This window comes from Plectropomus leopardus, chromosome 1 (assembly GCF_008729295.1).
Source record: "Plectropomus leopardus isolate mb chromosome 1, YSFRI_Pleo_2.0, whole genome shotgun sequence".
Classification (NCBI taxonomy): domain Eukaryota; kingdom Metazoa; phylum Chordata; class Actinopteri; order Perciformes; family Serranidae; genus Plectropomus; species Plectropomus leopardus.
The window spans coordinates 21445448-21458623 of record NC_056463.1 but is presented as its reverse complement, the minus strand read 5'-3'; the positions used below and the strand labels follow the sequence as shown (position 1 = coordinate 21458623).

At 41.7% G+C, this 13176-nt stretch overlaps 2 protein-coding genes across 2 annotated transcripts; both read right to left on the bottom strand.

Moving 5' to 3' along the window:
* Positions 1-123: 123 nt before the first annotated feature.
* ccsapb (centriole, cilia and spindle-associated protein b) lies at positions 124-6785 on the bottom strand. The gene is made up of 5 exons (XM_042497818.1): positions 6722-6785; positions 4828-5200; positions 4365-4445; positions 3769-3989; positions 124-3656 (listed from the first exon to the last, which is right to left on the bottom strand). The coding sequence occupies exons 2-5, from the start codon at positions 5192-5194 to the stop codon at positions 3474-3476; spliced, it is 852 nt and encodes a 283-aa protein (XP_042353752.1). The 5' UTR covers positions 5195-5200; positions 6722-6785; the 3' UTR covers positions 124-3473.
* Positions 6786-8666: 1881 nt separating this feature from the next.
* Positions 8667-12776, bottom strand: acta1b (actin alpha 1, skeletal muscle b). Its single transcript, XM_042497699.1, has 7 exons — positions 12670-12776; positions 11623-11759; positions 10710-11034; positions 10141-10302; positions 9568-9759; positions 9276-9457; positions 8667-9159 (listed from the first exon to the last, which is right to left on the bottom strand). The coding sequence occupies exons 2-7, from the start codon at positions 11749-11751 to the stop codon at positions 9016-9018; spliced, it is 1134 nt and encodes a 377-aa protein (XP_042353633.1). The 5' UTR covers positions 11752-11759; positions 12670-12776; the 3' UTR covers positions 8667-9015.
* Positions 12777-13176: the final 400 nt, after the last annotated feature.

Sequence of the window (13176 nt, the reverse complement as noted above, 5' to 3'; positions counted from 1 at the left end):
ACTACAAATATAGCATTGTCTTTGAAAAGCATTTTTGTTCCATTATTGATGTCTTCCTTTTAAAAAGATTTCTTGAAGTTTTCTGAATAATAAGTGTAATTTCAAAGAGATGAACAGTGAACAGACGGGTGGAAAAGTGATTTATTAAAAGCTTTGCACGAACACCATTTAACCTCAACAGTCATTTCCTCTGAACCATATAAAATATGTACACCGTAAGGTAAAAGCCTAAAATGTAAACATAATAAAATATCATGAAATTTTACAGTATTTTGTAATTTCAACCCTTGTGTCATCCTACAATTATATTAATGAAATTGTATTGGATATTTTGCACTTCTGAATCTCCACTGTGGAGTTTGCCAGTGGTTAGAACTTCACTTTTCCTGTTGCTAATTGGTCATAATCTCTATTTCTTTTTCATCATGACTGATTTAATTTCTTGAGTGGAATGATTATGTGAGGTGACACTGTCCTTTTGTAAAGGAATATTCACTGCTATACATAAACTATTAAACCCAGAAAACCATGTGTCAAAGTACTGTATCAAGAGGATCTTACCTATAAATTTTGGTCTCAGTGACAAATGAAGAAAGACATAAATTAATAATTTAATAATAATAGGAATAACCTATCATGTTCATGTTGGACTGTCAAGTTTCATCAAATCTAAAACACCCAAACTGGCTCAAATTTAATTATTTAAGTATTGCACAAAATTTCACATTGTTTGTCTGACCTTTATTATAATTCAACTTAAAAACACTGAAACACTAAATAAATTGCAAGTAATGTAATACTGAACTCAGACTTTCAAGAACAAAATAAAGATTTAGAGAAAATGTGAAATGTCCACATGTAAAGCGCAGGCCTCCCCTTTTTTCTGCCCAATATTCACAACAATAACATCAATAACTTAAGTTTGCAAAGGAGAAAAGGACATTTCTCCAGTTTTTAATGGCACAGAGCTGATTTTGTCATGGATACTGGGATCTGATTTCTTGTGGTTTTGAAGGATTCAAAGTCTATTTTTGTCTTCTTTTCTAAGTACAAATAACTATCTGATGTTTTAAACATACAAATACTCACGTACAAACTTATATACAGAGATTCAAAAAAATGAACAACTTACATGGAAACCTTAAAAGGTAGCAAGGTATTCTGTACAAATAATATTTCACACAACAGATTATCAAAGTGCTGCTTGATTTGGTCCAGCTTTAGAGCGTATGCGGCTTTAAGCAGTAAGCAGTAAATCAGCTCTATGTACTTGTGTTTTTAGACATTAGCTAAATGTCCTTTGTTGTAATGTCTCTACTTTTGATTCTAAAGCATATTTAGTAACAGTAATGATAAAGAAATTTGGCCTCAACATTTGATTGTTATACTTTGAAACAAAACTAAATAAGCAGTAGGTTGTTTTACATTTTACTGGTTGAAAGAGTCCCATGACCAGTGACTGTATAATAGACACACTGCAGTATCCCAAGTACCACAGAAACACGCTATTCACCATCATCCAATGGCTTTGAAAGTTGCACGCATCTATTTTCATACTGCAACAGCACCAGGTCAGTTTATAACCGTACACACCCATTAACACAACCAAAGAACAAATACAAATGTTGTTATAAAACTATTTCAGGTTACTGACACTGTGGCAGTGTGGGCGTGGTTGGGTATCAGCTGCGGGTGGAGAGCGGATGCTCACAGGAAAGTCGACGCAGCTCTGAGTACTATGAATGACGTGTCTTAATAACGTGCGATTTGGACATTTGTGCCTAAGGATAGTCAAAATTGGGAAAAATGGCTGGGTCCCCTGTTGTTGGCGGTGTGGGAGGTTCCTTTGATCTCCATGAGGTTTTTCCCTTTAGAGTTGTTGTTTGGCACAACACAACAAGGGGTCTTAGTGCTAGTAAAAAATAGTCTCAATATGTACTGGACCTTGGAGGAACACTGGCAGTACCCATAAAATAGAAGAGCTCAGCTGTGATATTTGCACCAGAACATTAAGTACGCGTATTGTTCTCTACTTCCATCACTAAATTACTCGGTTACCATCTAAACCTCCTCAAGGTAGGGAGGCAGTTGGCTGTCAGCCACATGTTACCTCAGCCTCAGTTCAGCGGTGGGGGTATGTAAGCAGATCAGCTGTAATCAGCTGGCGGGCTGCAATAAATGAACAGAGTTTAGTCTTCCAACACCATTCACCGTCACGCACTGCCATAACACAGCTTTAAAAAATCAGAAATGTTTCTCTTTAAGTACCAGCGTGAAGCTGGGTCTGATACACTACTGACATAAGCAGGCAGAGTCAGGTGCCAGGCAGGAAGATGACAAGGAGCAGAAAGCTGTGCATGCAGAAAGATGTGCTTTGCAGACGGACTTACTGGTACCAGCACGTACAGCTAATTAATTTAACTTGAAGTACTCTGATGTTGAGATAAACCCCTGTTAACCACCAGCTGGTGTCTGACCATTCATCCGAGCCCTCCAGTAACACTCGCCTGTCACTAACATGTATAATAGTAAAATGCTAATGAGTAAATGTGCTGCATTGTACAACTGTGATTGTGCAAAGTTTGAATTTGACTGTGAGTAGATTGTGAGTTACTATTCATCCAAATGAAGTCAGTTGCACCACAACAAGCGACATCACAGCGCTAAAAGATCTGAAAATCAAAAGCTGCACAACTCTTAAAACAGATTTCTGTGATTCAATCAATTCATTATATTTAGCACAAATAAAAAAAATGCTTATCCACATCGAAAGCTGCATACATGTTAGAAAAAAGGTTTAGTTGATTAAGCCATCTTGCTGTGCTTAGCACAACTTTTTGGAATACAAACAATTCGACTGTGTTTGGTTTTGTGTGTATACAATAAGAGTATGTACATTCTTCATGTTTGTGATCTCACATTTGATGCCAGAACTGTTTTTAGGAATGTGGCAGAATCTGTGCTTCTGTGTGAGTCCACTGTGGTTTAATCCCTGTATAATGTATACATTATATATAGCTGTGTTTAAAGGGACTGCATCAAAGTATGGCTGTAAAATGCATTTAAGACTCTTCATTCTAATCAAAATATCAGTATACAGTAGATGAATCTGTTAATTATACATTTACTTTCAAATCTTTTCTTTCAAGAGTCGTGTATACCCTGTAAAATGGTTCTTCTTGTACAGTATATTAAAATGTATTTAAACATCTATATAAAAACATGATAGTACACATCTGGGAGAATAAGCCACACAGTGAATTTCAAAGTTTTGTAAGTTAATATCCTGAATGTGAGAGTGATGCACATTCTCAAGCCTTTTAATGAATCAATCCACCCCATGCTCTATTCTACATTTATGGGTATTTAAGCTCAAGGGGTGGTAGGCAATAATGGCTTTATTTTGTATTTTTGTCTGGAATCACCCTGATGTACGAGTAAGAATATCTGCCGAGTGTGTTTGCGTGTGTTTCTTATCGGGAGCGAGCAGAGAAGCAGCGCATGTACTCAGTGAGCCAGGGGTTGAATTCTGGTTGCACCAGTTTTCTGGCCTTGTTTACATCGGCAGACTTGGCTCTCCGTCGCTCTGTTCTCTGGACCTGGATCTGACGCTCCACCTCACGCCTGGTCTTGGCACGAAGAGCCGACTCGTGGATCTACCGGGAGAATAAATGTCATGAGAAACTGCCAGTTCCCGCTGACACTTGTGTTCAACCACAGCACAGCTTGTTAGGTTTAGATCCACAGAGCAACAGAAAGAAAGATCACCTCAGTGGTCGAAGCCACAGGGCCAACATTGTGCGTCTTCCTGCTCGCCATGTCTGCATCTTTCTCTCCTGAACCATACAGAGCGAAAGGATGTCTGCTCTCCTTACTGTCGTCCCTGGGCTGCCGTGTTGGTGCAGGCTTGACCCGCTGGGAGCGCCATGTTTGCTTTGAGGATTTTGGGGGTTTACTCTGCTGTGGTCGGGGTTCTGCAGTGTCTCTCTCTACAAATAGAGACGACAAACTGGTCAAAGCGGCACCAAAATGCCTGATACTGGTAATTTCAAGTGTACATACAGTAAGTTCCTTGGAGAAAGATCATCTGCAAGAATGCAGAGATAAAGTTGCTCTTGTAATTTATGAATCAATACATAGTGAGGCGGTAATGCATTCTCTGCCCACGCAATTTGATATACTGTGTGGCACATGGTTCACAAATGTGATATTAGTATTATTTATAAGAACTTCATGACATTTTGTGACATCTGGGAGCAGTTTGGTAAAACTTTCATCGTTTATTGTAATGAATCTCATGAATGTTGTATCGTTTATTTTTATCAGCTATACAGTTTTTGCAGTACTTTTTGTCTTTAAATTACCTTTGTCTTGTTCCCTGGAGGTCTGCTGCTCTCTGTTCTCCTCTGGTACTCCTGTGTCTCTGCCACCTTCAAGCTGTGACCCTGAGAGGGGTGAATGACATGATATGTTACAGCAGAGAAACCTGCATTATTCCAATATATTATCTTAACTTTTTGAAACCAGAGAAAATTGGTTTGATTGAAACAAAAACCCATACAAACAAGAAAATGACCTAAAAACTGCTTTAAGAATGTTATATATATATATATATAAAAAACTAATTTTTAGGTTATTTTCTCACCACTTGCCAAGCTGGTTATGGAAAATCAAAAAAGTCAAATCAATTTGCTCAGGTTTTAAAGGGTCAGATGACTTTGGAAATGCATCTGAACACACACACACACACACACACACACACACACACACACACACACACACACACACGATGACGATCCAGGTTTCAAAGGATTAAAAACCATTTACCATGGACTGCAGACACATTGTCCTCCTCCTCCTGTTGAAGGGGAAGCCTGGGTACAGACCCCGTGGCTCTGCTCTGCTGCTCCTGCTCTCTCTCCACCCTCGCCCCCTCACACTCCTCCAGCTCAGCCTGCGTCCTGTCTCTACTGGTCTCAGCTCGGACCTGGTTCTTACTGGGAGGAATGGGGCTTCTCCCTCCGGAGTCTGAATCACTGTCCTGGCCACCCCAGAACCAGGGGTTGTGTGTGTGCTCCAGCAGTCTGCGGGTCAGCCTGTACTTCAGCATCTCCTCGTAACACTTAGTGTAGGTCTCCCATTTGGGGTCTTTGAATTTCTTCATGTACTCCGAGCGGATCCTCTTGGTCACCATCTTGAACTGAAAAACACAAACTGTATGAAAAAGCTAACTCGCGAATAACATGTCTATGTGCAACACCGAAAAAAAAGGTGTTGTAAGCTTAAACGAGGCTCTCGTATATGTAAGTTACGATGTTTTCTTTGAGGTTTGGTATCACCGCCAGACATTTAAACCATAATGTGGAGTCAGTTAAAGCCAATAGCGGAGCAGCTGGAGGCTTCCCCCTCTACTACAGTGCCCGCCTACTTCACCCTCTCCCCGGGATGAGTTCACCTCTCTGGGCTGGGTGTGGACATAAAAGACTAGCTTTGACAAAATTATAGACCGGTTCACCTCCTCTGTGAAGCCTACTGGCGCTTTACTCGAAAAAAAAGCTGAATTTTTAATAGTAACCGTCCGTTTCTGCCGCTACCGAGCGCTGACAGTAAACAGACGTTACTTGAACGCGATGACGTAGCTCCTAGCTCCTCCGCTGATTGGCTCAGGCAGTCTAAACGAGTATTCCAAAATAAAGGTCAGCTGTAATCACTGGATGAGAATATATTTTTTGGGTTTTTTTAAAATCGTTTTATTAAAGTGTTGAAAACTGTATATTCAATGGTCAATACAAACCAGACAGACAAATAAAATAAAATAGACACAAGTATGAGCACACACATGGGTTTACTTAATTACTTATCTAATAAAGCTGTAAGATTTGCATAAAGTAATAGTTTTTGTTTTTTTTATTACGTATCTTTAAGTTCAATATTGTTTTAAAATATGAAGCTAGATCTGATTTTTTAAAAGTGGTATACGAGGGCAATTTCTTAAAAAAAAAAAAGGGAAAAAGAGAGGTGGGGGGGCTATAATTATGAGCAAATTAATTACATATTGTTCATTCTTGGATACATTTGGATTTTTTAATATTATTGACAAATCAGGTTCTGTGATATGTGATATGTTCTTGCTTGGAGATCCAACTGAAAATCAGTCCAGAAGATAGTCACGTGTACACATTGAATAAAACAAGTGTTCTACCATATTGTTAAAGAGGGTGCATTTGTCATTCATAATAAAATCTATAAATAGGCTAATAGAATTTACTGGATGGTATCGGTGTGTAATTTTAAGAAGCACCTATTTGATTTTGTTGGTCAGCACATGGTTTTATAACCTGTTGTGTTACAAATCCTTACAACCTCATTTCCTTATTACTGAAATACAATGTTTTTTATTCAAAGGCTTGTGTGTTAAATCGTCATATTGGACTGTATACTATAAACTATTACACCGTAACAGAGTGTCAATGGTTAATCAATTGCCCGTTGCTACATTTTATCTTCTTGTAACAAATGTGTCCGTGTCATTTGCAGAGATGTCTGTAGATCATATGACTACATGATGCACCGATAATCGCCTGTAAGCGCTCGCAGGTAGCAGCCAAACGTAAAATCTCACTGACAATCCCTCGACTCTCATCCATCACAGTGTCCGGTTTGACAGCAGAAATTCAGGGCTGTAAGAGTCTAAATTTGTGTACGGTGTATATATACTTACACTGGGCTCGGGTTTCACGGAAGCAGAGCAGAACAGATGGCGTTGTCGCTGGCTGCACGGCGCTGCCGCTGTAATCACAGGCTGCGTCTCTAAGCTCCGCCCGCCCGAGGACGTTTTTAAAAAGCCAAACACACCCGCAACAGGTGGCCCGGGCCGGGATGTCAGGAATGCGGTCAAGGCGGTTACAGATGACTTGGCTGATAATGATTTCCATCAAATGTTAAAAGGAAGATGGAGAGATAATTCGTTGTATTTTATTTAGACAGTATGCACAGATTCAACACGTAAATTAGCTAAACTGTGTTTGCTAAAATGTAGATACTTGAGTACAAATCTGAGGTAGCCCACTTGTACTTGAGTATTTTCTTTTCATGTCACGTTATACTTTTACTCCACTACATTTCAGAGGAAAATATTGAACTTCTTACTTCACTACTTTTATTTGAAATCTTTAATTACAAATTTAGATGTTTGCATTAAAGTTTATAAATTATGATGTTTTGTCAAAAACAAATGCAGTTTATATTAGTAACTTGCAATTATTAGTTGATTAGTCAATCAGTTGGCTGGCAGAATATTAATTGTCAATTATTTTGATAAACATGTAAGTCTTTTTTTTTCATAATTTTGTGTTTTTTCTTTGTTTTTTTATATATGTGTAATTTTTAGGTTGTTTTGTGTTTTGGGGGGTGGGTTCTATTATTTTTAAATAATTTTGAGGGTTTTTTTTTTTTCATTTAGTTTTTTGGGGTGTTTTTTAGGGAGGGAGTGTCTGTTTATTAAAATAATTTTGAGGGTTTTTATTTTTATTTATTTTGTTTTGTTTGTTTTTCTGTATGTAGTACTTTTACTTTTAATATCTAAAGCACTTTTCCCTGAAAATATATTCTTTTACTAAAGTACCATTTAGGACTTTAAAAGAGTATTTTTACAGGGTGCTATTAGTGCTTTTACATAAAGGCTTTTAATAGCTCTTCCACCACTTGCTTTACATGGCTACTAATGCCTCCAAAAAGTAACCTACCATGCCTAGCTTAATATTCATGTATGCACTCAAGTCTGTCTGCTATAGGTCTATTTGCACCTGGAGTCGAGATGTTAAGAAAATAAAACGTCAAAGTAACAGCATGAGGGGTGTCTTTATTAGGCTGGGTCTGGTAGGTGGACACAGGGTGGTGCGCGCTTGAGACGCGCCCATCACACTCCATTGTGCTATTAGCCCGGACCCAAACCCCACACCCAGATAACCTGTTGAGCCTCTATGCATATAAGGTAGGGCCACGGAGATGCCGCAGTGTGCATGGGGTCTGGTTTTGTCTAAAGATGGTCTGGGGCCCGGGGCTGCGCGTATGGGTGCAGGGACAGGCAGCTCAACGGGATTCAGAGCCGGGTGTCAGGTGTCCCATGCTACTGATCCGCTCGGTCTAAAGAGGAGCTGCTGCTGCTGCCCAGGCACATTCCTGGCAAGTCAAACTACGACTGTCGGAGCTTTCAGGCTTCGCCTTTCACCTCCGTCATCCAGCAGCCCCCCAGCCTGCAGTGGCTGATGGGACGCCCTGTCTCCCTCTCTCTCACCCATTCAGTTATGATGAAGGGAGTCATGCCAGCTATCGACCCCTATGAACCTACCCTTGGCCCTCAATCAGCTGATTGGTTTATGAGGCAGTGTGTGTCACACAGTTGGTGTGGCTAATTGCAGTGTCAGTTATGATTCTCCTTAGATTGTTATGTTGATTTTGGTGAATTTTCCCATTATTTCCCCCTTTGTTGTTGAGATTTTCATTGAATTTTAAGATGATTCTTGCGATTCTGAAGGCAGAATCTTTTTTGAAAGGTACCCTTTTGCAAGAAATCGTCCTTATTCCAGTATTTATATTTTTAAAATTTTACCAAATTTTGTTTTTCATCCCTCCCTCTTATAGAAAAACAAGGCCATGGTCGAAAATACCAAATAATGGACTTTAATAAATTATCAATATGTATATACACTTACATTCACATGTGTTGGGCAACATGTTGTTCTTATTTTTTTATTAAAGTTTTTTTTGGGTGGATGCATGGTTCAGTGGTGGATTTTCACAGCCTTTCTCCGTGCAACACAGACAACAAACAGCAACAAAATATGCAAATTTTAAGAGGATAAAACATGCATATGAATGTCAATAGCGCAGACAGACAGTCCATTGACAGCAGATTGTTGCTGTGCCGCAGAGGTTGTTCCTCCTTCTCGCTTAATCTCCAGATAGTAGCTGGTGGTGTAAAGGATGGAGAAGCTGGAGACGAAGATGGAGGATTTAGAAGCACTTCCTGTGGACAATGCTGGGGCCAGCCTCGTCGTACTCCTGCTTGGAGATCCACATCTGCTGGAAGGTGGACAGGGAAGCCAAGATAGAGCCACCGATCCAGACGGAGTACTTCCTCTCGGGAGGGGCAATGATCTGGAGGAGAGGGAAGGAGAAAAATTGATCAATAAAGTGTCAGCGCCTTATTTTTCTGTGCTCAAAACTTTTAATTTTGAGATATTTCATAAAGTTTTTGTTGTCATGATATTTACCTTGATCTTCATGGTGCTGGGGGCCAGGGCAGTGATCTCCTTCTGCATACGGTCAGCAATACCAGGGTACATGGTGGTACCGCCGGAGAGCACATTGTTGGCATACAGATCCTTACGGATGTCAATGTCGCACTTCATGATGCTGTTGTAGGCAGTCTCATGAATACCAGCAGACTCCATACCTGGTAAGGTGAGAGGGGCAAGTGTTAAAAAGAGGGAGAGTATCTAATTTTGGGCGATATCTTCAGTGCTGCTAATAATGAGGGGAAAAATTAAAGATTATGTGGCGTACCAATGAAAGAGGGCTGGAAGAGGGTCTCGGGGCAACGGAACCTCTCGTTACCGATGGTGATGACCTGACCGTCGGGAAGCTCGTAGCTCTTCTCCAGGGAGGAGGAGGAGGCAGCGGTGGCCATCTCGTTCTCGAAGTCCAGAGCCACATAGCACAGCTTCTCCTTGATGTCGCGCACGATCTCACGCTCAGCTGTGGGGAGACAAGTTGATGAGTTTTTGTTCAGAGTGACAAACAGCGGAGATCACAGACAAACACCGGCTGTGTATTGGCAGACTAATTAAGTGCGCTGAGCTACAAAAGTTAAATGTCTGAAGCTGAAACTTGCATTTCTTGAACACGCAGCTGCATCCAATTTTCACTGCGTCTGTGACATTTTTATCAATTATATATTTTTTTCTTTACTGTTGCTGGTCAGGTTGCTGTTAATTATCCCTGTTACGTGTAGCAAACTGCTCCAAAATTGCCACTATAATAAAAATATGAGGTTGTGTTAATAATTTAGTGTCTATATCTGATGTTTCGCTCCTTTCTTTCAGGTGCTTCATTAGTGGAGGAGGCTGGGTTCCTCACCAGTGGTCACGAAGGAGTAGCCACGCTCAGTCAGGATCTTCATCAGGTAGTCGGTCAGATCGCGACCAGCCAGGTCCAGACGCATGATGGCGTGGGGCAGGGCGTAACCCTCATAGACTGGGACGTTGTGGGTCACACCATCACCAGCATCCAGCACAATACCTGGAGAGAGGCAAAGCGAGAATTTAGTAAAGTCCAGGCGTGTAAGAGTCCTAAAACATATCAGTTTTGTGCGTAAAATTGAGGTTAAAGTGGGTGAGGGAGTGGATCGTTACAAATACACACTGGGTGTATGAATTATAAGAGGCGTAAAAGAGCTTAAACAGTCCCAGAAAGGCTGGCCGACTGTGCGTAAAAGTCGTGCGCAAATTGGCACCAGGGGGATTTGGCGCATTAAGGCGCAGTTAATATTATGTGTTGCTTATTATTGTTACATCATTTTTATCATTTACATGTATCAGTTACATTATGTTCTATCATAAAGGCTTTTTCCTCCTTGTGTTATGTGTGTTTAGGAAGCTGCGTCTGTGTGTTTTTGATGAACAGCTGTTTGTTGCTGTCAGTCTTACCAGTGGTACGGCCGGAGGCGTACAGGGACAGCACAGCCTGGATGGCCACATACATGGCGGGGACGTTGAAGGTCTCAAACATGATCTGGGTCATCTTCTCTCTGTTGGCCTTGGGGTTCAGGGGGGCCTCAGTGAGCAGGGTGGGGTGCTCCTCGGGGGCAACTCTCAGCTCGTTGTAGAAGGTGTGGTGCCAGATCTTCTCCATGTCGTCCCAGTTGGTGATGATACCGTGCTCAATGGGGTACTTCAGAGTCAGGATACCTCTCTTGCTCTGGGCCTCGTCGCCGACGTAGGAGTCCTTCTGACCCATACCGACCATGACACCCTGAAGGGGGAGGAGAGGGCGAGATAATGGAAATGTTACGTCAAATAATCCAAACAGAGGTATGACCTTCTTCTGCCCAGATTAAAGTCTTTGCTGTGTGATGTAAAAGGCACGTTGAGCATTGCGTGGATGTGCCAAATAACAGCGTGGGTCACAGAGACAGACAGAGAGCAATTGTGTGACTGTCGATTCATCTGTGACAAATTTAGTCTCAAGGAGTCAAAGGCCACATTGCTGAAGGTAAAAGGAGTCAGATTTAAATAGCTCAAAATACATAATGCCACGCTGTTATCACCGGAGAGTTTCTAACTTTAAAAACTTTAAAATTGTTACACTAAAATATTGAAATTTCAGTTAAATGTGTTCTTTTCTCCAGTTATTTCCCTCTGCCAAATTGTGTACAACTGTCTGAATTTCTTCTTCTTACTATTATTATTATTAAAAACTGGTGTTGATCGAATTTATTTTTACAGATGAATTGACAGCAGTTTAATGATTACAATAATTGTGATTATTTTAATTTTTTCCCCATAACCTACAATAGTTGTTTTTTCCTTTTATTGTGTGGAGATTTCCTCCGCTATTTACCTGGTGACGGGGGCGGCCAACGATGGAGGGGAACACGGCCCTGGGGGCATCGTCTCCGGCGAAGCCAGCCTTCACAAGGCCGGAGCCGTTGTCGCACACAAGGGCGGTAGTCTCATCGTCGTCACACATGTTGGCTTCTGTGAGAGGGGAGGAGAAAAAGAGCTCAGGACACTAATTCAAGCGCACATGGCAATACAAAATGTGTAGAAAAATGTTGTTTCCTGCAAGCTCACACCAGGCGTCTTAATTGCAAAGACTAATAATGCTAAAAAAAATATTTAGGCCTACTGAAAAAATAATAATTCTGGAGCTTAAACATGATCAGGCCCATGCCTTGCGCTAAACGCATCCATGGCGCACTGACACCAGGCCATTACGCATGGCGTATGCCCGTATAAACCTAAAAAATCACATTAAAGTGAACAATACTGAATACCGTTTTCCTTCAGATATGTATCTGAATTTGATGAGTCTCGACTGATGATCTGTTCTCTGTATTATTCTAAATTTACCTGAACAAAATTAAAGATCTGAGTTGTGTTCAGTTTAATCCACTAACAGTCTCTGTCATTATCACCTGCCTCAGGTAAGCTATCCTGGCTTTTTAATTGATCTGAAGGTTTGCGTCTTGCTGCATCAGCACCTTTTCAGGCTTCAGTTTTACACCTCTGAAGATGCTGAAGTCAGCCACTCTACGTTATCTATAAATTTATCAAAAATTTCCAAAGATGAAAGTTCAGATAATATAATAATATATTAATAATATAATAATAAAATAATATCTTCTCCTGTCCAGCACTGACACATCTCAGCCTACTGTTAATTATTTAGAAGTCTTCCCCTTCTCCTCCAGCATCCAGCCTCTCCTACAGTCTACTCTATCCTCCAGTGGAGCTGCCCATGTTGCCTCCAGCAGTATCTGGTCCTGGGCGTCCTGTCCCTGGATCTCCTGTCTAACTCCTTTTCCAGTAGATGCTCCAGTGTTCAAGGCCTAGTCTGGTGTCCCAGTCTGGATGTGAGGCTTCAGGAGTCCCAGCAGGGTCTTACCTTAGGGTGAGTGTCTGCGGCTCGGAGAGAAAGACCCAACCAGTGCTGTTGCTGAACCAGCTACAATCCTCTCTGCGGCCCGTCCACCTTATATACCCGAGCTCCACCATTCACAAACCTCAGCACTGGCCCCCATCCCGGCCCTCTGCCATATTAGGATGCTGACAGGCCGAGGGTGCGGAGTGGGTGGGGGCGCAGCAAGGAGGCGCGCCCCGCGCAGGGGAAGGTGGGGGCCCCTTCCATTGGGTGACAGGAGAGGACCAACGGCGCGCGCCCCCGACGAGAAGAGAGCGCGCGCCATATATGGAACTGTCGCTTTGACCTCCCATCGAGCCTCGCGGTCCCACCTCGAGGGCCGTATAAGGTGCGCGCGGTTCAGTGGGGGTTTTCTGGGGGAGACGCCAGTTGCTACCAACCAGGGTTATAGATTTGCTGCAAGTAGGCCTCATCCAGCCTTAAAACGGGAAAATGCTGCCCTCATCTGAACAGATTTAGATCACAGAGAGA